A 24,855-nucleotide genomic window follows, 5' to 3' on the forward strand; every position below is an offset into this window, starting at 1 on the left:
ACAGACCTCTGGGTTAAGATGTTCAGACTCCGGGCCATTGTGGTCACGTTGAGGGCACTCAGACAAGAAACGAGATCCGTTCAGGGGAAGTAGAGGAAGAACGAGAGACACACCTCCTCCCTGGTGCTGAGACAACCCTGGGGAGCAAGACATCGGAGGGGGAAGAGAGTGTATAAATTCTGGCAAACCCAGCACTCAATGGGAGAGAGGAGGAGAGGGGGAGGGAGGGAGAGGGTGGTGAAAGAGAGGGGGGGAGGGAAGGAGAGGGGAAGAGAGAGGGGGGGACTGACTCCCTCAGTTATGCCCCCTCCAACCCCCCCCCCTCCCGTGTCCTCACTGAAGTGATCCCAGAGCGGTTGGTCGATCTGTACATGTACTCGGTGACGAGGAGGTCGTCCTGGGTAAACTTGTACCTCTCACTTTGTTCCTTTTAGATTGGTCACAGTGTTTGAACTACCGAAAGAAAATAGACACACACATCGAGAGCAGTTCAGATTACACAAATGTTTATTACAAATTTAAAAGCTGATTTCACACAACAATATGCAAGCCCTTCCCAACTATACTTATCAATGCTTGGACTGGTCCCAACTGCCGAAGCAAGGCAACGACTGCACACTTGTAGTAGGTTGTCAGAGCGCCGGTAGCAGCTTCTCCACCTCCCCTGACCAGGACGTTGGCTGGACTCCAGAAGTTCTTCTTCTTGCTGAGAGATGTTGCCACCTCTCGGAGAGTCTCAAACTTCAGCAGCGGGACCATGCCTTATATTACCCAAAAAACTGCTTACCCAAGCACCTATTCCCAGCACAGCAAGAAAGATAAGCAAGCAAGCTAGCATGCTAGGTTAATTAACGAATAACATAATTTTCAGCTTATCACTTTGAATACAATGGTTTATTTTGCATCAAGGTTAGGCCTCTGACAGTCTGTGACCAAAACAAGCAGGAAGATTAAATGTTCTTGGTACACAGATGTCCTTTCGTCAGATAACAGCATCTCTGGCCCCTTGGTGGAATTTAGCTTATGTCTGCTGATTCTAAAACACAAGCAGGTTCTCAGCCTTGCAGAACCCAGACCTGCAAGTTTAAAAAAACAGGTTAGAATCTTCCATTACACTGACTCCCTCAGTTATGGCCCCACCAAACCCCCCCCCCCTCCCGTATCCTCACTGAAGTGATCCCAGAGCGGTTGGTCGATCTGTACATGCACTCGGTGACGAGGAGGTTGTCCTGTGGGATGAGTCGGGGATCGAGCTAGATCGGTTGTTAGTGACTTGGTCCCATCCCCCAATCGGTGGGGGGGGTCTACATCTAGTTAGTGAGTTAGTGAGTTTGTTTGTTAGTTAATGAGTAAGTTCGTTTGTTATTTAGTGATTTTGTTTGTTAGATAGTGAGTTTGTTAGTTTGTTAGTGAGTTTATTAGATAATTTGTTAGTGAGAGTTTGTAAGATAGTGAGGTCATTAGTTAGTGAGTTAGTTTGTTAGTGAGTTAGTTTGTTAGTTAGTGAGTTAGTTTGATAGATAATGAATTTGTTAGTTTGTTAGTTTATTAGATAGTTAGTGAGTTAGTTTGTTAGATAGTTAGCTAATAAATTAGTGGGTTAGTTAGTGAGTTAGTTTATTAGATAGTTAGTGAGTTAGTTTGTTAGTTGGTGAGTTAGTTTGTTCGATAGTTAGTGAGTTAGTTTATTAGATAGTTAGTGAGTTAGTTTGTTCGATAGTTAGTGAGTTAGTTTATTAGATAGTTAGTGAGTTAGTTTGTTAGTTGGTGAGTTAGTTAGTTTGTTCGATAGTTAGTGAGTTAGTTAGTTTGTTAGAAATAGAATTTGTTTGTGAATTAGTTTGTTAGTGAGTTAGATAGTGAATTAGTTAGTTTTAGTTTGTTAGTTAATAAGTTAGTTTGTTAGTGAGTTAGTTTGATAGTGAATTAGTTGGTGAGTTATTTTGTTAATAGTGAGTTAACTTGTTAGTTAATGAGTTAGTTTGTTAGTGAGTTAGTTTGATAGTGAATTAGTTGGTGAGTTATTTTGTTAATAGTGAGTTAACTTGTTAGTTAATGAGTTAGTTTGTTAGTGAGTTAGTTTGATAGTTAATTAGTTAGTGAGTTATTTTGTTAGATATTTAGTGAGTTAGTTTGTAAGATAGTTAGTGAGTTAGTTTTTTAGTTAATGAGTTTGATTGTTAGTTTGATAGATAGTGAATTTGTTTGTTAGTGAGTTATTTTGTTAGATATTTAATGAGTTAGTTTGTAAGATAGTTAGTTTGTTAGTTACTGAGTTAGTTTGTTAGTGTGTTAGATGGATAGTTAGTGAGTTAGTTTGTTAGTTATTTCATGAGTTTGTTTGTTGGTTAGTTAGTGAGTCGAGTGGTCAGACTGGTGACTGGTCACCAGAGTTAACAGTTTGTTCAGTAATTAGTTCAGTAGTTTATCAGGTAATGAGAGCATGATTTAATAGTTAGATAGTGAGTTTGTTAGTTAGTGAGTTGACTGGACCCACAGGCGACTTGTCGTCAGGGTTATGTTCAGCAAGTTAAGTCGAGTTAGTTGTTCAGTGAACCAGGAGTCGACCCAAGGGCGACGGGTGATCGAACTGAATGCTGAATTAGACAGACACCAGCCCCGTCATGGACAGAGGAGTGGGGCGGGGCAGATACAAGCCCAGGGACAGGAGCTCGACGAAAGGCAGATGCCCAAAGCTGATCAGGACCTGATCGGGGCGTGAGGGGGGAGTTGTTGCGGAGAGACAGGACGGGGGAGTTGACCTTGAGGAGGGTCCTGGGCGGGTCGAGGATTCTCCACTCCTGAAAGTTGAAATCGAGGTTCAGATCCTCGAGTAAAACCCCAACCAGACAGCCATTCCTAGAGGGAGGGAGAAGAGGGAGGGAGAGAGAAGAGGAGATGGTAAATATTTGCAGAAATTCATAGAGAGACAACTCTCCTGTATCCCACACAGATCCCGACATCAGCCCCCACCCGGCAGGGAGCCCATCCCCTTGTTACCTGAATTGCAGGACCCTGACTTTCGTTCCCAGGAGATGGGTGTGTAAAATCCCCCCAACAACCTTCATCGAGTTCACCGGTAAATGGGTACACAGGAATCGTCATCTTAAACCGCCCTCTTCCCCCTCTCGCTCCCTCTGTCCCCCCCCCTCTTCTCCCTCACTCTCCTCTCCCACTCTCTCTCTCCCCCGTCTCTTGCCCCCCCTACCTCCACGAAGGTGTTCAGAGGGCAATACAGAGGTGGTACTCGGAACTGTTCGGCATTCGGGGGGGGGGGGGGGGGGGGGGATGAAGACTCTGTCGTTGACCATGGAACTGGTCCAGAGAAACCCCAGCTCTCTTCTGGAGGTCATTTGTGTAATAAATCCGGTATCTGGACGTGTCCTGGACCCCTGGTCAGACATGTAGAGAGGTCCGTGAGAGACGGGGGGGGGGGGGGGGGGAGAGAGAGGGGGAGGGGGAAGAGAGGGCAGAGAGAGGGTCATCCAGCAAGTCCGACCATCCCCTCGAACTCCATCACCGCTGCTCCTCCCCTCTCCTCCACCTCACCTCAGAGTCACTGACAGCCCACCTGGACAACACCTTGAAGCAGCCCATGAACATGACGATGAAGCTTCCGAAGCAGTTCCTGGGGTCTGAGATTTGCTGGTCCATGTACGATCCAGGGCACAGGTACAGGAGGGTGTGATGGATGAAGCTCTTCTCCCGACCAGCAGCTCAATCTGCGAAGCGACGGGACGAGAGGGTGGGACGAGTTGACCGCAGGTCCCGGTCTCCCCCCTCTGCCCTCTCTCTCCCCTTCCCTCACCCTCTCTCTCCAACCTTCTCGCCCCTCCCTCCTGCTCTCTCCCCCTCCCCTCTCTCTTCTTTCTCACTCTCTCCAACCCCCCTCATCATATAAATGAACTTTCTCTCCAAAATCCGAGAATTTGTTCAATTCACAACTGTAGAACATGTCGAATGGGGGAACTTTGATCTTTCGAGGGGGTAGAACTACGATTAAAGCTCATATATGGGAGAGAGAGGGGAAAAGAGAGGTGGAATGAGGGGAGAGAGGAGGGGCAGAGGGGATGGGAGAGAGGGAGAGGGAGGGGGACAGAGAGGGGGAAGGAGGGAATAAGAATCGTTTCTGAATTTGAGTCCCCTTCCTCCGCCCGGACAACCCTTAGGGGAAAAAACTCACCGTGCTCAGGATGTCCAGGGATGCGCTGTTCGAGGGTTGGGTCAACCCCCTCGATTTCTTCAGGAGCTGGAAAGACACCGTTCCATAAACGGACTCGTGCATGGGGACACTGGTGGGATTGGCTGGGACCTGACTGGAATAGGCGTAGATCAGCTGAACTGACCCTGTCGAGAGTGGGAGAGGTTAATGACACCCCGGTGCGGGATATGGGTTTCAAGGAACTGCGTGTGTGATACGGAGTCCGGGGGGAATGTGTGTGGGTTACAGAGACCAGGGGAAATGTTTATGGGATATGGAGACTGGGGGAACAGTGTGGGATACGGAGACAGGTGGGACTGCGTGTGGGATATGGAGACCAGAGGAACCGTGTGTGCGGCACAGAGACCGGGGGAACCGAGTATGGGATACGGAGGCCGGGGGATATGATGTGCAGGATATGGAAACCAGAGGAATCGTGTGGTGGATACAGAGACTGGGGGAACCATGTATGGATTACAGAAACCAGGGTCCTGTGTGCGGGATAAGGGGACAGGTGGGACAGCGTGTGGGATATGGAGACCGGAGGAACCTTGTGTGTGCCACAGAGACCGGTGGAACTGTGTGCGGGATATGGAGATCGGGGAAACCATGTGCAGGATATGGAGACCAGGGATACCATGTGTGGGATATGGAAACCAGGGGAACCGTGTGTGTGGCACAGAAACCGGGGGCACCATGTGGGATACGGGGACAGGTGGGACGACGTGCAGGATTATGGAGACCGGAGGAACCACGTGAGCGCCACAGAGACCAGGGGAACTTTGTGCGGGATATGGAGACCGGGGATACCGTGTGTGGGATATGGAAACTAGGGGAACCGTGTGTTCCCACAGAGACTGGGATAACCGTGTAAGGGATACGGAGACTGGGGGAACTGCGTGTGTGATATGGAGATTGGGGAACCGTGTGTGGGATACGGAGATTGGGGAACTGTGTGGTGGATATGGAGACCAGAGGAACCGTGTGCGGGATTCAGAGACCAGGGGAACCGTGTGCGGGATACGGGGACTGGAAGACCGTGGGTGGGATACGGAAACTGGAGGAACCATGTGCGGGATACGGAGACCGGGGGAACCGTGTGCGAGATATGGAGACCGGGGGAACCACGTGTGTGATATGAGAACCGTGTGGGATATAGAGTACGGGGGAGACCGGGGGAACCATGTGTGTGATATGAGAACTGTGTGTGGGATATAGAGTACGGGGGAGACCAGGGGAACTGCGTTCGGGATACGGGGATGGGGACCCACCGCGTCTGGGATATGGGGATGGGGATCCACCACTTGTGGGGAATGGGGACCCACCGTGTGCGGGGGATAGGGTGGGAGGTGAGGACCCCCTTGTTTGGGGGATAGGGACCCATCACGTTCGGGGGACAGCATGTGGGGGATGGGGACCCACCGTGTGCGGGGGATGGAGACCCGCCACATTCGGGAGATGGGGATCCACTGCGTTTGGGGGATGGGTCAGTGGGGACCCACTGAGTGCAGTGGACGGGGACCCACCGCCTGTGGGGGATAGGGACCCACCACCTACTGTGATGTCCTGGTCATTGGGGTCGCAGGTATGGAAGGGTCTCCGGAACCTGAGCACTGCTTGTGTCCCATTCCCATGCAGGGACAGGAGGGTGTAGTCCTGTGACACATCGATCACCAGCTGCTCTGTTCCATCCTCGTGATGCTCCTGTCCGGGGACGGGGGGTGGAGGAGAGAAGGGTCAGGGGTCAATGGTCAGTGCTGGGTTGCCACAGCCCCTAGGACATCCTGAACGGGGTGGGAGGGTGACATCGCTTGCCCAGACCCCCCTCTTCTCGCCCCCATTACCCAGAATCCCCCTCTCCTCGCCCCCCCCCCCCCCCCCCCCCTTTAGCCAGAATCTGAATGCCTCGGCATCGACCTGCAGTCAGCGACTGCCCAGAGTGACATCAGGCACTGGGCAAGGTGCTTCGAGGCAAACCTGCAGCGATCAGACCCCATCGTGGAGGAAGACACTGATAAACTGCTAGTCCTGATGTCCATGGTGTCCTCGAGGGTTGACGAGAACATCCAGGACGCAACCTCCTACACGGCTGCCATAAACATGCTGAGGGGAGTCTACGAGCAGTCTGTGAACAAGGTCTATGCCAGGCACATGCTGGTGACCAGGAGGCAGCGGCCTGTTGAGTCCTGCAGAGCCTACCTCCAGACACTGAGGTTACAGTGTGCGTGCACTGACAAAACTGTGGCCAGGATCACCGATGACCTGATGTGGGATGCTTACGTGACAGGGATCCGATCCAATGAGGTGAGGCAACGATTGCTAGAGCATGGGGAAGGCAGCCCTAAGCATGGACACCTACACACAGGGTTGGACCCCCCATTACGATGGGAGTAGAAAGCCTGTATTTAACCCACGCCCCATCAATGGCCTCGCCACCGCGCTACCCGGTGGCCCCGAAGTGCTACTTCTGCGGAAGGGAGAAGTATAGCCGATCCCTGTACCCTGTGAGGAAGGCGGGAAGAACAGCCACTTCACCACTGTCTGCCGGTCCAAAATGGCTGCCGCCAAGCACAGTGTCTTGTGCGAGGCCTAACCACCTTCCTCAAATTCGAATTACCCGTCCTCTGAACTCTCATCCAATGAGAACAAGGAATCAAACGCGCACAGAACGCCCCACCCTTGCCACTGTGACGCTGATCCCCAACGTGGCCCCCGCCCCCGCCCAATGGAACTTTCGAGCCAGCAGGCCCCAAGGGACTGCCTGCTCAGCGACAGTCGCCTTCTCTACAATTCGTTGCCGCTGCCAACTACGACCAGGTCCCGGCACCAGAAGACCCCGCCTGCACCACGAGTATCGCAGCCTCCACAGCTCGCTGCTGACTCCAGCCGAACGCTGCCGCCTCTGCAACTCGACACTGATGGCCTGCCCATGCAGATGATGTCACCGCACCGAGGCCCCACGATGCGAGGATCCACCAGACAGCCCCACCCAGCGACAAGTGACATCATCACGCCAGCCTCCAGAGTCACCAACACAGACAGCAGACCCACTCCCTGTATCGGTTGCTGCATCAGTGACATTAAACCAGGACCAGCCGCTCCCCCTAGTTAAGGCCTTGGAAACGATTCACCTTCCTCGCAAAGTGAACAGTCAATAAACTAACTGTCTGTTTGATTCAGGCTCAATGGAGAGGCTCATTCACCTGGACCTGGTCCAACGATGGACCAGAAGATCTCGCTGGCCACAAGAGCCCACTCGACGGTCATGCAGTGACCTTGAAAGTTCAGGGGGTCAAATTTTCAGGGTTTAAGGTGTTGGTCCTGTCTCAATTATGTGCACCTGGACGTGATGGAGTAGTGGCCGGACGGTGAACTCCAGCCCTCTCCAGAAAAGTCGGGAAAAACAAGAGAAAACACAAAGGCACAGAAATAAAAGTTACAGAAAAGTGAGTATAAAGGTGGAAAGAAGATGGCGACAAAAAAAGAAAAGTCGAAAGCAACGGTAAGAAGAGAGGAAGAGAAGACAAAGGAGGAAAAAGGTGAAGGCCTTACCTGTCCGAAGAGGCCCGCTGCGGAGAGAGAAACCCGCTCCCTCAGGTCGGTAAATAATGGACTACAAAAATGGCTCGCAGAGCCGAACAAAAGTGCGCAACCGCGCATGCGCGAAGTTTCGCGCATGCGCGATGCGAATGAAAAAAAACACACCGACGGGAGGGGGGACCAGCTGGGGAGTCGATCTCCACAGCCGGCAACGACAGCTGCAGAACACCTGCAGCAAGAAGAGACCACAGAAGACAATAGAAACAAGATAGAAGAGGAGGAAAGGGCAGCAAAGAAACAACAGATGGCCAACCCAGAGGAAGAAGAAGAGGAAGAGTATGGTGAAATAGAAGAAGAAAAGAGAGGCAAGGTAAAGGATATACTTGCTCTTATTAGAGGATACATGGAATCATTTAGAGAATGGCAAACACAGGAATTTAAGGATTTAAGAAAAAGAATAAACAACACAGAAGAGAAAATAAATAAAATGGAGATGACCTTAACAGAAATGGGAAAGAAAATGGACAAGATGGAAGAGCGGGCAGTAGCAGCAGAAATGGAGGTAGAAGACTTAAAAAAGAAATTGGAGGAATCTAATAAAAAAACTAAAGAGACACAAGAACTACTAGCTCAAAAAATAGATACAATGGAAAACCATAACAGAAGAAATAACATAAAGATAGTGGGCCTTAAGGAAGATGAAGAAGGCAAGAATATGAGGGAGTTTATAAAAGAGTGGATCCCTAAGACCCTAGGATGTCCAGAACTACAGCATGAAATGGAAATAGAAAGGGCACATAGAGTATTGGCCTCTAAACCACAACCACAACAAAAACCAAGATCTATTGTAGTAAAATTCCTAAGATATACTACAAGAGAAAAGGTACTGGAGAAGACAATGGAAAAAGTAAGAGAGGGCAACAAACCACTGGAGTATAAAGGACAAAAAATCTTCATTTATCCAGATATAAGTTTTGAACTCCTAAAGAAGAGAAAAGAGTTCAATACAGCAAAGGCGATTTTATGGAAGAAAGGGTATAAATTTATACTAAAGCATCCAGCGGTATTGAAAATATTTATTCCAGGACAACAAAACAGACTATTCGCGGATCCAGAAGAAGCACGAAAATTTGCAGAACAATTACAAAAATAGACTGAGGGAGGAAGACGGGTAATGAGAGTTAAAATGATCACGACTGATATGTATGTGGGTAAAGACAAAAATAGACTGAGGGATGAAGACGGGTAATGAGAGTAAAAATGATCACGATTGATATGTATGCAGGTAAAGAGGTATAAGAGTGAATAGAGACAATGAGCATACATGAATGTATCTGTACTTAGAGGAAAATATGGATAGTATAGACAAGAATTAATAAGGGAAGGTAATGGAATAGAGAGAATAAGGAGGGAATTAAAAGAGGGACCTTTGTGACATATGAAAAGTGAAATCTTTTCTGGGGAGGCGGGGTGGGGGGAAATAGCGGTCACTGCAAAATCAGTTGACGCTTGCGAGTGGATTCGCAAATCCAAATGGAGAGGGGAGATGTGGTTGTCCGACAAGGGATAAAGGACAACTCAGGAGGTGAAGGGGAGATTGGGGATAAATAAGATAGAAATAGGAGAATAAGGAAAATGTTAGATGTTGTAGGAATGTTGTCTTATAAAGAGTTGAAAATAAGAAAACAGAAATGGAAAAGGAGGAAAGGTAATGATGGAAAAACGGAAAGAGAAGATAAACAAAATATAAAAGGGCTACGCTGAACTATATGTCTTTAAATATTAATGGAATACATAACCAAATTAAAAGGAAGAAACTACCAAATTTAAATGAATAAATGTATTCCATTAGAAAAAATAACATATTGGTTAAGAAATAACATTGAAATATTCGAACAAGTATAGGAGCCTTACATTAAATACAATAGCGAAAACCTACCGGGGACAAACATTACCTAAGTTGATGGAAGGAGAAGGAAAGAAAAGAATGGACTCAGTAGAATTTCTGGTGTAATTTGGTTGAATGACAACATTGTCTGACTGGCTTAATGCAACCTAGATTATATACCTAAAATGGATGAGAGGGGGGGGGGTGGGGGGGTGGTTTGGGAGGAAAGGGGGGGGGGGGAGAAAAAGTCACTGTATATGTGTGAAAAGAAATAGTGTATATCATGGCTAATGTGATTTATGGTGTGAAAAATAAAAAAAATTAAAAAAAAAAAAAAAAAAAAAAAAAAAAAAATTATGTGCACCTGTATTGTTGGGGTTGGATTTCCAATGTCATTTTAAATCGGTGTTACTGCACTACGGGGGTCCCCACTCTCCACTCTCTGTCTGACACCACTCTACCCCGGAGACCACCTGCCAGCGACAGCCCACACCAGCCCCCACGACCCGATGCCCCATTTGCAGCCTCTCCACCTTCCGGGTCATTCCTCCAGCACTCTGCCAACCTCATCCCTGGCTAGAAACCAATCGCCACTAAAAGCCAGTAGAACAACTCCAGGGACAGGGAATTCATTAGCAGCTGGGTGCGCAGACTGCTGGACAAGGGCATCATTGAGCCCAGCAGCGCAAGACCCTGGAGGGCGGAGGTGGTGGGGCTGAAGAATGGGGAGAAGCTGCGGGCGGTGGTTGACTACAGCCAAATGATCAACCGCTTCAGGCTCTTGAACGCTTATCCTTTTCTGTGAATCACAGATGTGGTGAATCAGATGGCCCAATTCCATGTGTTTTCCACCAACGACCTCCGATCTGCACGGAAGACCGCCCCTTCACGGCCTTCGAAGCGAATGGGCATTTGTACCAATTCCTCAGAGTCCCCTTCGGTGTCACAAATGGCATTGCAGTCTTTTAGCGAGAAATGGACCGGATGGTTGACCAGAATAGCCTGACAGCTACATTCCCATAACTGGACATCACCATCTGTGGCCACAACCCACAGGACCACGACATCAACGTTGAGAAATTCTTCTAAACCGCAAAACGGTGGAATCTGGCCTACAATGTCTTCTGGACCACTCGCCTCGCAATTCAAGGTTACGTGGTGGAAAACAGGATGGTAAAGCTGGACCCCGACTGCATGCGCCCTCTCATGGACCTCCCACTGCCCCAAACCCAGAAGGTACTCAAACATTGCCTGGGTTTTTTTCCTACTATGCCCAATGGGTCCCACAGTACGCTGATACTCATCGCTCCCCCCATTACCCAGAACCCCCCTCCTCACCCTGTTACCCAGAAACCCTCGCTTCACGTGGAAGATGGCCTCGCCATCGCGGATCCAGCCGATGACCATGTCCATCTCCCCTTTGGGGGGACAGGCCCAGGCCCACCCAGCCCATGGTGGCGGCCACCACCTTCACGGTGAGGATGCGCGAGGCCGTGTCCACCTTCCATGACACCAGGAAGCCTGGGTAGACCACGGTAGAGTGCGGCAGGTCCGTCTCCACAGCGATCACAAGCCCCCCAGGCCAGGAGGAGGAAGCAAGCCACGGCGGCCATCTTGACACCCATCTTTCCAGTGCCCATCTTGACTCCCATCTCACTCCGGGGAAGCCAAATCACATGTGCCGGGATGGAGGAGGGAACCGGGCTTAATAACAGGTCAGGATAGGATGGGGTGGGGAGTTTCCTACGGGGAAGGGTGGGGTTGCCTGGCAAAGGGCCTCCTGTGGCCTCGGGATGCTCAGGTTTCAACCAGATTGGATTTCACGGGCAGGTCCAGGCATGGAGCGGAGATGGGGGAATCCATCCCGACCCTGCCTCTCCATTCCCTACACCTCTCCCCATCTCTGTAACCCACTCCAGTCCCCGACATGCCTCCCTGTCTCTGTAACTCCCTCTGGCCCCCTACACTACTCCCTGTCTCTGTAACACCCTCCATTCCCTGACACCCCTCACTGTCTCTGTAACCCCCTCCAGTCCCCAACACCCCTCCCTCTCCATAACCCCCCTCTGGATCCTGACACCCCTCCCAGTCTCTGTAAACCCCTCTGATCCCCACACCACTCCCTGTCTCTGTCATCCACTCTGGTCCTCTACACCCTTCTCTGTCTCTGTAACCCCCAATACCCCCTTCCGTCCCTGACACCCCCTCCCTGTCTCTGTAACTCCCTCCGGTCCCCTACACTCCTCCCTGTCTCTGTAACCCCATCCAGTCCCCTAAACCCTCCATCTCTGTAACCCCCTCCAGTCCCCTACACCCCTCCCTGTCTCTAATTCCCTCCGGTCCCCGACACCCCTCGTCTTTCTAACCCCCTCCAGTCCCCAACACCCTTCCCCGTCTATATAACCCTCTCCAGTCCCCGACACTCTCCCTGTTTCTGTAACCCCCCCCCCCCCGGTCCCCCACACCCTTCCCTGTCTCTGTAACCCCCTCCAGTCCCTGACACCCTCTCTGTTGATCGGAGGGAGGGATCGGATTCTCCAAGAGAGGGAACTGAGAATCCGGTTACAAATCCGAGGACTAGGATGTTTGTCCCAGAAATGGTGTCAGGTGTCCTGGTACGAAGGGGAGGGAGAAAGGGGAGAGAGAGAGAGAGTGGGGGGTGTGGTGAATGTCTGCCAAGCTGTCTGTCTCCCCTCTGGCGAACCTTGCTGTACTAACATTGGCGGTGCATTATTTCTACTGTTAAGGGCACTCCTTGGATATAACTGTATATGCACCTATTGTCTTTCATTATTGTACCATGAGTTTCTGCTAATAAAAGCCATGATTATTGTTTGACCACATCGTCTTTGTCTACTTCATCAACTGGCACTTCAATTTAATTAGCAGAAATGGATAAGAATGTTAGGACATATGAGTTACAGGGTATGTTTCCCTTTCTGGATAATGTCACTATCTGTGGGAAAACACAGACAGCACAACAACTTAAAGAAATTTTTAGCAACAGCTAAAAAACTCAACCTTACATTTAATGAGGACAAATGTGTGTTCAACGTGACAGAGCTACCCATTCTGGGCTACATTGTCCACCAAGGGTGAAATCTGCCCATCCCAGAAAGAATGGCCCTCCTTAAGAAGTTACCACCCCCAGACTCAGCAAAAGCCCTTAAAAGGTGTATGGGATTCTTTTCCTACTACTGCAAATGGGTTCAGGACTACGCCACGAAGGCATGCCCTCTGTTCAACCCTAAATCTTTTCCTCTCTTTCCAATGGCCTTGAAGGCTTTCGAGAGAATTAAAGCTGATATTGCCAAAGCTGCACTCTCATCCATTGACAAGGATGTCCTATTCCAAGTGGAAACTGATGCCTCAGATAGTGCCTTGGCAGGAACCTTAATCAAAAGGGCAGACCTGTGGCATTCTTCTCCCGCACGTTACGCGGACCTGAACTTAAATATCCTACCATTGAAAAAGAAGCCCAGGCTATTATTGAGGCTGTTCGCTACTGGAGACACTTTCTAGCTGGCAGGAAATTTACTCTTGTAAATCTGATCATAAATCTGTAGCCTACATGTTCAATACTAAACACAAAAGTAAAATCATGAACGATAAGATGGCACGCTGGCGAATAGAACTCTCAACTTATAATTATGAGATCCAGTACATACCGGGCAGGTTAAATATTCCCTCTGACACATTGTCACCATCTGCTGCTGGTGCTCAGCTGGAGGGGCTAAAAGAGATCCATAGCAGACTGTGCCACCCAGGAGTCACGAGATTCTTCTTTTTTATTAATTTTTTATTTTTCACACTATAAACCATATTGATCAAGATACATATATTTTTCTTTTCAAATATATAGTGTCGTTATCTCCCCCCCCCTCCATCTTCCCATCCCACCCTCCCTACTTCCCCTCCCATTCACTTAAAGTTCAGAATCTAAGATACATTAAACACGTCACTCAATAAAAATAAACAAGAAATTCCACTGAGTCAATTCTTTTCATTTCCTTCTCCTTCTGTCATTTTAGGTGGGAGATGTCCCCGGTAGGTTTTCTCTATTGTGTTTCATGTTCAAATATTGTAATAATATTTCTTAAATTATATGTTATTTTTTCGAATGGAATACATTTATTCATTTCTATATACCATTGTTGTATTCTCAAGTTATCTTCTAATTTCCAGGCTGACATAATACATTTTTTTGCTACAGCTAGGGCTATCCTAACAAATCTTTTTTGTGCACCATCCAAATCAAGTCCAAATTCTTTGTTTTTTATGTTACTTAGGAGGAAGATCTCTGGGTTTTTTGGTATATTACTTTTTGTGATTTTATTTAATATCTGGTTGAGATCTTCCCAAAATTTTTTCACTTTCTCACATGTCCAGATTGCATGAATTGTTGTTCCCATTTCCTTTTTACAGCGAAAACATCTGTCAGATTCTGTTGGGTCCCATTTATTTAACTTTTGAGGTGTAATGTATAGCCTGTGTATCCAGTTATATTGTATCATACGTAACCTCATGTTTATTGTATTTCTCATAGTTCCAGAGCATAACTTCTCCCATGTTCCCTTCTTTATCTTTATATTTAAATCTTGTTCCCATTTTTGTTTAGTTTTACCATTTGTTTCCTCATACTCCTTTTCTTGCAGTTTAATATACATTTTTGTTATAAATGTTTTGATTATCATTGTGTCTGTAATCACATATTCAAAATTACTTCCCTCTGGTAACGTCAGACTGCTTCCCAATTTGTCCTTCAAGTAGGATTTCAGTTGGTAGTATGCCAACACTGTATCGTGAGTTATATTATATTTATCCTTCATTTGTTCAAAGGATAATAATTTATTTCCTGAAAAGTAATTTTCTATTCTTTTGATCCCTTTTTTCTCCCATTCTCTAAAGGAAAGGTTATCTATTGTAAAAGGGATTAGCTGATTTTGCATCAGTATTAGTTTTGGAAATTGGTAATTTGTTTTATTCCTTTCTACATGAATCTTCTTCCAAATATTGAGCAGGTGATGTAATACTGGAGAATTCCTACGTTGTACCAATTTTTCATTCCATTCATATAATATATGTTCAGGTATCTTCTCCCCTATTTTATCAAGTTCTAATCTAGTCCAATCTGGTTTTTCCCTTGTTTGATAAAAATCTGATAGGTATCTTAATTGTGCGGCTCTATAATAATTTTTAAAGTTTGGCAGTTGTAAGCCTCCTTGTTTATACCATTCTGTTAATTTATCTAGTGCTATCCTCGGTTTCCCCCCTTTCCATAAAAATTTCTTTATTATTTTCTTTAACTCCTTGAAGAATTTCTCCGTCAAGTGTATTGGCAATGCCTGAAATTGGTATTGTATCCTTGGGAAAATGTTCATTTTAATACAGTTTATCCTTCCTATTAGTGTTAGTGGTAAGTCAATGCTCTAACTCGTCCTGTAATTTATTTATTAGTGGATAATAATTGAATTTATATAGATGGCCGAGGTTTTTCTTTATTTGTATACCTAGGTATCGTATTGCTTGCATTTGCCATCTGAATGGTGATTCTTTCTTAAATTTTAAGAAATCCGCATTATTCACTTTTATTTGCGTTAATCTTGTAACCCGACACTTCTCCATATTCCTTCAATTTCTTATGTAATTCTTTTATTGATATTTCTGGTTCTGTTAAGTATACTATAACGTCATCTGAAAATAAACTGATTTTATATTCCTTGTCTTTTATTTTTATCCCTTTTATTTTATTTTCTGTTCTTATCAATTCTGCTAGTGGTTCTATAGCTAACGCGAACAATAAGGGTGATAGTGGGCATCCCCGCCTTGTTGATCTGCTTAAGTTAAATTGCTTTGATATATATCCATTTACTGTCACTTTCGCCAATGGCCCCTTATATAATACTTTAATCCAATTAATATACTTCTCTGGTAAACTGAATTTTTGTAATTCTTTGAATAAATAATTCCATTCTACTCTGTCAAAGGCCTTCTCTGCGTCTAAAGCAACTGCTACTGTTGGAGCTTTATTCCCTTCTACTGCATGAATTAAGTTAATAAATTTACAAATATTGTCTGTTGTTCGTCTTTTTTTAATAAATCCAGTTTGGTCTAGATTTACTATTTTTGGTACATAGTCAGCTAATCTGTTTGCTAATAGTTTAGCTATTATCTTATAATCTGTGTTAAGTAAAGATATTGGTCTATATGACGCTGGTGCGAGTGGATCTTTCCCTGTCTTTGGTATTACTGTAATTATTGCTGTTTTGCATGAATCTGGTAAGCTTTGTGTTTTATCAGTCTGGTTGATTACTTCCAGGAGGGGAGGAATTAATAAATTTTTAAATGTTTTATAGAATTCTATTGGGAATCCATCCTCTCCTGGTGTACACACATGTATACACATATATATATATATATATATATACCCATATACACACATACATATAGTTCGTGGTCATTTTTACTCTCGTTACATGTCTTCATCTCTCTGTCTGTTTTGTAGTTGTTCTGCAAATTTTCGTGCTTCCTCCGGATCCGAGAATAGTCTGTTTTGCTGCCCTGGAATAACTATTTTTAAGTACCGCTGGGTACTTTAGCATAAATTTATATCCTTTTTTCCATAGGATCGCTTTTGCTGTATTAAACTTCTTTCTCTTCTTCAGGAGTTCAAAACTTATGTCTGGATAGAAAAAAAAATTTTTGACCTTTGTATTCCAGTGGCTTTTTGTCTTCTCTTATTTTCTTCATTGCTTTCTCCAATATATTTTCTCTTGTTGTATATCTTAGGAATTTTACTAAAATGGATCTTGGTTTTTGTTGTGGCTGTGGTTTCGGGGCTAATGTTCTATGTGCCCTTTCTATTTCCATTTCTTCCTGTAATTCTGGTCTTCCTAGGACCCTGGGGATCCAATCTTTTATAAATTCTCTCACATTCTTGCCTTCTTCATCTTCTTTAAGGGCCACTATCTTTATATTATTTCTTCTATTATAATTTTCCATTATATCTATCTTCTGAGCTAACAGCTCTTGTGTCTCTTTAACCTTTTTATTAGATTCTTCTAATTTCTTTTTTAAGTCCTCTACTTCCATTTCTATGGCTGTTTCTCGTTCTTCCACCTTGTCCACTCTTTTTCCTATATCTGACATGACCATCTCTAATCTATTCATTTTTTCTTCTGTACTTTTAATTCTTCTTTTTATTTCACTAAATTCTTGTGATTGCCATTCTTTTACTGATTCCATATATTCTTTTAAAAAAATATATCCATTGTCTTGCCTTTCCCTTCTTCTTCCATTTCTCTATGTTCTTCTTCTTCTTCCTCTGGGTTGGTCATCTGTTGTTTCCTTGATTTATTTTTACTCTCTTCTTTCTTGTTCTCGTTGTTTTCTATGTTCTCTTCTTGTTGTGCTGTGGCTGTCATCCTCAGCTGGTCCCCCCTCCCGTCAGTGTTTTTTTTGTCTTGCGCATCGCGCATGCGCGACTCCTCGCGCATGCGCAGTTGCGCTCTTTTGCTTGGCTCCGTGAGCCATTTTTGTAGTCCCGAGCTCCTGAGGGAGCGGGCTTCTCTCTCCGCGGCGGGCCTCCTCGGACAGGTAATGCCTTCACCTTCTTCTTCCGACGTTCTTTCTTCTTCTCTTCTTCCCGTTGCTTTAGACTTTTCTTTCTTCGCTGCCATTTTCTTCCCCCCTTTACTTTCACTTTATTTTAATTTTTATGTTTGTGCCTTTGTGTTTTGTGTGGTTTTTTTTAAACTTTTCCGGAGAGGGCTGGAGTTCCCCGACCGGCCACTGCTCCATCACGTGACTCCTCAGTCACGAGATTCTTCCATTACATATGGGCTAACTACCTTCCCTACTCTCTGGAAGTCAGGAAACTGACTAAAAGCTGTCCTGTTTGCGCAGAATGCAAACCGTAATACTTCAAAGCTCCAGAAGCCACCCTCATCATGGCAACCCGGCCTTTTGAGAGGATTAGCTTAGATTTTAAAGGACCGTTACCTTCCAACAACAAAAATGTATATTTCCTTACTGTAATTGACAAATATTGTAGGTTTCCCTTTGCGATACCTTGCCCTGACGTCTCATTAGCGTCTGTCATTGTCACTTGACAGAATTTTCAGCATTTTTGGTTTTCCCATTTGCATTCATACCGATAGAGGCTCAGCATTCATGAGCGCTGAACTGTGGAGAGCCCTGCTACGAAAAGGGGATTGCCACCAGCCATACCACGAGCTACAACCCGCAGGGCAATGGGGTAATGCTACAGTCTGTTAACCTTGGGTTAAAGACACATGGTTACCCTGTTACCCGGTGACAGGAGGTGCTGCCTGAGGAGCTACATTCTATTCGGTCATTATTGTGTACTGCAACAAATTAAACACCTCATGAACGTATGTTTGCCTTTCCTAGGAAATCAGGAACTATGATGGACTGGCCAGCCTGTTTATCTGAGCGTGGAACTGTGCTGCTGAAGAGCCACACTCGGGCGCGTAAAACAGACCCCCTAGTCCATCCAGTTGTTACTGCATACTAACCCCAACTACGCTCATGTTGGATTCCCAGACGGGAGTACTGACACTGTACCCCAAGAGATTTGGCCTCACCTAGTTCCCCCCTTCCTCGCACCCCTACTCAGAGTGAGCCTGAGAGGTTGGACTCGCCCCCACCACAGTCTGTGACTCCTAGTCAGCTTTCAGATGGCCATGCTGAGGCTCCACTGCCTCACGCTGGCAATTCTGGAACGGATCTAGAAGCCAGTCCTTCCCACACTATAGACCCAGGACCTATACCAGTTCCCAAGGATGCAAAGGAGCCACCTGTTTTGAGACGAAGCACCAGAATTCGTAAACAACTTGATAGGCTGACATATTCATAAAACATCTCATTATATTTCAATTGCTTGCTGGATACATGGTATCCATATATCACTTGCTTCAGTCTTTCCTAGCAGCTGTCCTTTTGATTTTAACCCTTCTTCTGCTGGGGGGAGGGGGAGAGAGAGAGGGGGGGGTGGTGTGGTGAATGTCTGCCAAGCTGCCTGTCTCCCCTCTGGCGAACCTTATTGTACTAACATTGGCGGTGCATTATCTCTACAGTTAAGGACACTCCCCTTGGGTATAACTGTGTATGCACCTATTGTCTTTCATTATTGTACCATGAGTTTCTAATAAAAGCCATGATTATTGTTTGACCATGTTGTCTTTGTCTGCTTCATCAACTGGCACTTCAGGATGAAAAACATGTCCCAATTTATCTCCCCGAAACATACTACGTATCCTGTCACAGTTCGATGTCCGAAATAAAATGGGGGACTTTTTTGAGGTCTCTGTGGTCTTGTGAGAAAGTGTCCAAGGGACAAACAGAGTCTCTCGTCAGGGGGCGAATTATGATCCCAAAGGACCCGACTGTTTTTGGCTCGGAGACATTGGTGAAATGGGAGGGCGCAGGTGAAGTCGGACGAATCTCCGAAGCGGCTGCAACCTCGAGCAACGATGAGCCGCAGAATCATGCAGCTTTGGAGAAAATCCCGTACATTTCGTCAAATCGAGTGGAAGGTTTTTATTTGGAAACCATCTGTGGGTTTTTGGGAGGATTTTCCCATCCACATCTTTCGACGTTATCCACACCACTTCATGTCAATTTTAATAATGATTAACGATCGTCGACAATAATATTAAATGCGTATTTTCTAACTTTTGGGGGGGGGAATGGTGAGAAAATATATCGAAGTACTTTGATTAATATTTTATTCATTTTTTCCAGTAAAAAGATTGTTTACGATTTCAACGATGTTTCCGCGAACAACCCGTCACCTTCAGGCTCCGTCCCACCGGCCAGTGGTCTCCGCAGACAGTCCCCCTAATTCCACCCGCACAGAACTCCCCCCCCCCCACCACTTGCCTCTGTGGTTTCCCCCACCCACTTTGATCCCAGGTGTGAGCTGTTTTATTGCTCCACCCTCCCTTGCGGGCGGGAGGGCCGTAGAATCTTCGGCCGAGGGGTTTTTGAAGCCAGCGGATCAAATTTCCACGTTGGACTGAATTTGGATTTCCAATTGAATCCTTGTTTGGGTGGAGACCAGAATGAATATTGCATTCTCGGAGGGGGCGGTGGGGGGGGGGAATCATTTATCTAGCAGATCCTGTGGAACCTTTTGAGGAAGGGCGGCGAGCAGAAGGCACCAGATGCTGTCCATTTGGACTTGAGTATTTTTTTCTGGAGCCGGATCCCCGCAAGTGGTTAGCAAGGAATGCAGGGCGGGTGTTCGGGATTAACGATGGAGCAGCAATAGTTGGATGGGGGCCACCAGTGAGTGGCGGTCGGATCGGAGGCCGGGCGCCTCAGGGTGGTACAAGCTGGATGAAGAGAGAGGAAGGAGATGGGTTTCAGGGAAAGGTCGAGGAGTTTGGAGCAAAAGGTTGGAGGGGTGATCTAATACTCTCCACCGGATGGAGTCTTGTTCCCCCTGGGAACCGACGGTGGGGGGGGGTATTGAAAGTGAGAGGGGGAATGGTTGAAGTGGGGGGAATTTCTGCTCACAGAGGGGTGGTGGGTGGAATGAACATCCAAGGATAAGTTGTGTAAGCGCAGACGGGATTTGGGGAGGCGAGGAGGGTAACGGGCTGAACGCGGGGCCAATGGGTCCTTGGGGGATGCATGGAGACGGACCCGTTTTCCCCCACTGAGGAGGGGTCGACCGATGGCCGCATGTCGGAACGAGGAGAGTTTTTTAATCAGCAAATGTGAAACGTGGGTAACTGCTGTTCGCAAACCTTCGCCACGAGGTAAAGGGGAGGGGGTTCATCTGGGGCGATGTTCGAGCTTTCAATAAATATTTGTAAGAAAGGGGGATAAAGAGGGGGAGAGAGAGAGGTAGAGAGGGAGGGATGAGAGAGAGAGGGTGGGGTGGAAAGTGGAAGGGGGTAGGGAGGAGGAGAGAGGAAGAGAGGGAGGGAGAGAGAAAGAGGGGGAGAGTAGGGGAGATGGAGGGAGGGGGGTAGAAAAGGGGGAGAGGTGGAGGAGAGAGGGGAGAGGAAGAGAAGGAAGAGAGAGGGATGGAGGGGGGAAGGAGAGAGGATGGGGGGGAAGGGGATGGAAGACCCTACACCACCCCCCAGGCCGATTCGAAAGCCGTGCAGATCTTGGCGCAGGTCAGAGCTGCCGACAGCGGGTAGTGGCTGATGGAGACTGTTCTCTCAGTGTAGCCAACGTCCACCTGTACGGGGGAGGGTGAGAGAGGGTGAGGTCAGAGTGTCTCCCGATTTCACTGTCCACCCCCGGAGATAAGCTGGCCTCTAATCACCATGTCCGGAATCTGTCCCCTGGTAGACATCCCCCGTTGAGTCTTCTCTGGCCCCTCTTCATGGCTGCCACTTCCTTCCCGTAATAGAGTGGCTGGAACCTGAGCGCGACGCTACGGGTGGGGTCCCGCCAGTTCCAATGTGACCCCCCTCGGCTCAATCCACCCCATGACAAATGAGGCAAGCGACCTGTAGGCTCCTATTGACCCGCGTGGGGACCTTGGGGGGATGCATAGATTCGGACCCCCGAGTTCCCTCTGTTCATCCGCATTGAACCTGGACTCAGAAGTCTGGTTTATCACGGCAGAATGTGCAACCCCTCACAGATCTGGATTGAAATCCATCTGCCACATCTCCCCCCGGCTCACGGTTCTGTCGGTATCCCCAGTTTAAACCTTCTCCACTGACACAACCCCTCTCCCCATTCTATCCATATCCTGTTATAACCTATGACAAAATTCTACACCATCCACAACCCCTCTCCCCATCTTGTCTGTATCCCGTTGTAACCTTCGACAACCTTCTACACCGTCCACAACCCCGCTCCCCACTCCCCGTCCTGTCCGTATGCCGCTGTAACCTTCTACACCATCCACAACCCCTCTCCCCACTCCCCATCCTGTTGTAACCTATGACAACATTCTACACCGTCCACAACCCCTCTCCCCATCTTGTCTGTATCCCTTTGTAACCTTCTACACCGTCCACAACCCCTCTCCCCACTCCCCGTACTGTCCGTATCCCGTTGTAACCTTCTACACCATCCACAACCCCTCTCTCCACTCCCAGTTCTGTCCGTATCCTGTTGTAACCTTCTGCACCGTCTACAACAACTCTCCCCACTTACCGTCCTGTCCGTATACCGTTGCAACCTACGACAACCTTCTACACTGTCCACAACCCCTCTCCCCACTTCCCGTCCTGTCTGTATCCCGTTGTAACCTACTTCAACATTCTCCACCGTCCACAACCCCTCTCCCCACTACCCGTCCTGTCTGTATCCCATTGTAACCTTCTACACCGTCAACAGCCCCTCTCCCCACTCCCCGTTCTGTCCATATCACGTTGTAACCTTCTGCATCGTCTACAACACCTCTCCCCACTTCCCGTCCTGTCCATATGCCGTTGTAACCTACGACAACCTTCTACACCATCCACAACCCCTCTCCCCAACCTGTGCGAAACCCATTTCCCATCCATGCGACTCTTCTCTGCACCATCTCCATACCTTCCACATCCTTCCGGTCATGAGGTGAGCAGAATTGAAGAGGACTCACCGATCCGTGAGCGAAGGCACCCACCACAAAGACGGCGCTATCATCCGTGGGGATTATGGTGGAGAGATCTGTCACCTCCCCGGCGTGGAAACTCGTCCCGAACTTGGGGCATCCTACGGGGAGGTGGTCAGAGATCGGGTTTCTGATCATCTGTCAGGGGTCAAGAGCAGAGTGTCAGGGGAGTCGGGGAAAGGATCATGTCTAGACACCCCTCTGTTTCTGTAACCCTCTCCCTGATCCCCAATATCCCTCCCTGTTTCTGTAACCCCCTCCCTGATCCCTGTCACCCCTCTCTATCTCTGCAACCCCCTCCAGTCCCCTACACCTCTCTGTCTCTGTAACCCACTCCAGTCCCCGACACCCATCCACAATGTCATACCTTCAACAATTTCTGCGGGCCATCAGATGCTCGGACGCTGAGTTTGTGAAGCAGTTGGACTGAAAAAGGGTGGACGGTTAATGTGGAAATAATTACTCCTTTCCTCTCTATCCCCCTCTCCCTCCTCTCTCCCACCCTTTCTCAATACTCCCTCGTTTCCCCCTCTCCCATCCTCATTTCTCCCCCTCCCCTGTCCTCTCTATCTCTACCACCCCTCTCTCCCTCTATCTCTCACCCATCAGGCCACAGAATCGATCGAAGGTGCGTGGATGCGAGTCTGGGGATTAATCTGGATCAAGGCATTCTGTTGGGTGTGGATGAACACCTGGAGTTGACCCGATCGGTTCAGTGGACTGTCCATTAACATTAGGAGGCTCTGTGGGAAGAAGTGGGGTGGGAAGAACAAGTCAATGGAACTGAATGAGTTTTTTTTTTACAGAGGATAGGGTTAGGGACAGGATGGGGTTACAGAAACAGGGAGGGGTGTAGGTATAACTCCAACCTGATGGGTGATATCCGGTCTCACGGTTCCTGGATCTCTTCCGTGTTTGAGGAGAAGTGATTTGTGTTTGTCACAGTTTAGAAGTTCGAAATTCTTGCCCACCTTTAGGGGAGAGAGGAGGGGGAGGGGAGGGGAAGGGAAGGAGGAGGGGGAAGGGAAGAGAAGGTGAATTGGTTGTCGTAGGTTCCAGCAGGACGGGGGTGTGAGGCTCCGGGACAGACCCTTGGTCTCACGACGAGCGCATCCACGATCGAGGGGTCGGGGGAATCGTTAACTAGTTCAAGGGCTCGAACAAGCAACAGATCCCTCCTCCACCCCCGGGCGCTCCCTTCCCCCACCTTGACGCTCTCCAGAGCCGCTCCCTCCAGCACCACGACCAGCCGCCGCCCCTCGGGCCTTCTGCGGCCCCTCCCGAGCCCAGGTCCCGGCGCCGGCTCGCACTCATCCCCGAGTCGCGGCGCCGCCGCTTCGCCATGCTGCCAGTGCCGGAAGCGGAAGTGGGACCGGACAGACCAATTCCGCCGGAGGCAGAGGCGGCGGCCATCTTGGTGCGGGACTGGGCCAAGCTCCCTCCTTCCGCCATGCTGCTGAGGTCATCCCATCCCTCTGCCATCGTACTGAAGTCACCTCCCTCCGCCATTTTGGTAAGGTCACGCCTCCCTTCGCCATCTTGGTGAGGTCACTCCATCCCTCTGCCATCTTGGTGAGGTCGCGGCGGGTTTACCTCTCCTCCCCCAGTTAACCCAGTCATTAACTGGTTCCCCCAATCCCTAACCCGCTGGGACCGTCCGGCGGGGTCCGATACCGAACTTTCCACCCCGGGGTCCCTGGCTGCCCACCCTAACCCTCTGACCAAACCGGTAGATTCCTCAGCGGCATAGCGGCATGACGTCACGACGGGCTGGGGCGCGCGGGGAACGAGGGGGTCGGGCGGCGCCCCGATTGGCCGGAGTTGACCCAGGGGAGGGAGGGCCGGTCGCTGATTGGCCGGGATGGACGGCGGGGCTCGCAGGGCGGCGTTGCCCGGGGAGACCAGTCGGCGGAGGAGACGCCAGGGTGAGGGAGAGAGGGAGAGAGAGAGAGAGAGGAGGCGGGAGGGAGAGAGAGGAGGCGGGAGGGAGAGAGAGGAGGCGGGAGGGAGGGGGAGGGGGAAAGGGAAAGGAAAGGAGGGGGAGGGGGAAAGGGAAAGGAGGGGGAGGGGGAAAGGGAAAGGAGGGGGAAAGGGAAAGGAGGGGGAGGGGGAAAGGGAAAGGAGGGGGAGGGGGAAAGGGAAAGGGAAAGGAGGGGGAGGGGGAAAGGGAAAGGAGGGGGAGGGGGAAAGGGAAAGGAGGGGGAGGGGGAAAGGAGGGGGAGGGGGAAAGGGAAAGGAGGGGAGGGGGAAAGGGAAAGGAGGGGGAGGGGGAAAGGGAAAGGAGGGGGAGGGAGGTGAGGGGAAAGGAGGGGGAGGGAGGTGAGGGGGAAAGGAGGGGGAGGGAGGTGAGGGGGAAAGGAGGGGAGGAGAAGGGGAGGGGGAGGAGAAGGGGAGGGGGAGGAGAAGGGGAGGGGGAGGAGAAGGGGAGGGGGAGCAGGGGGAGGGGATGGAGGAAGATGGAGAGAGGGTGAGGGGAGGGGCTGGAGGTGGAAGGGAGGGAGGAGGGTGAGGGAGGATCCGCTGGATCTCCAGGGATTGAGAGGAGAGAGTGTGGATTCAGGATTGATCCAGTGGGATGAAGCTGCCCCTGGAAACCACCTCTCCCCCCCCCCCCCCCCCAGCACCAGGATGGAC

At 48.7% G+C, this 24,855-nt stretch overlaps 2 protein-coding genes across 3 annotated transcripts in view; one reads left to right on the forward strand and one right to left on the reverse strand.

The window, feature by feature from the left end:
* The window catches only part of LOC138754238 (tumor protein p63-regulated gene 1-like protein), a 40,202-nt gene extending 21,641 nt beyond the window's left edge, over window positions 1–18,561 (forward strand). The window contains exon 5 of one of the 2 annotated variants that reach the window (XM_069918178.1): window positions 18,042–18,561. In XM_069918178.1, coding sequence (XP_069774279.1) covers window positions 18,042–18,083 — 42 coding nt within the window. In that variant the 3' untranslated portion in view covers window positions 18,084–18,561. Of the gene's footprint in view, window positions 1–10,441; window positions 12,468–18,041 lie in introns of those variants that run through there. The other variant, XM_069918180.1, reaches the window with a different exon arrangement.
* An 803-nt stretch (window positions 18,562–19,364) lies between these two features.
* emg1 (EMG1 N1-specific pseudouridine methyltransferase) lies at window positions 19,365–23,683 on the reverse strand (the record flags this gene model as incomplete). Its single annotated transcript, XM_069915550.1, is given in 7 exon segments — window positions 19,365–20,847; window positions 22,210–22,359; window positions 22,589–22,647; window positions 22,824–22,859; window positions 22,862–22,964; window positions 23,091–23,192; window positions 23,429–23,683. Coding segments are annotated over 7 exon segments (819 nt in total), but the record flags the coding sequence as incomplete, so codon positions are not given.
* Window positions 23,684–24,855: the final 1,172 nt, after the last annotated feature.

Source organism: Narcine bancroftii, chromosome 2 (assembly GCF_036971445.1).
Source record: "Narcine bancroftii isolate sNarBan1 chromosome 2, sNarBan1.hap1, whole genome shotgun sequence".
NCBI lineage: Eukaryota > Metazoa > Chordata > Chondrichthyes > Torpediniformes > Narcinidae > Narcine > Narcine bancroftii.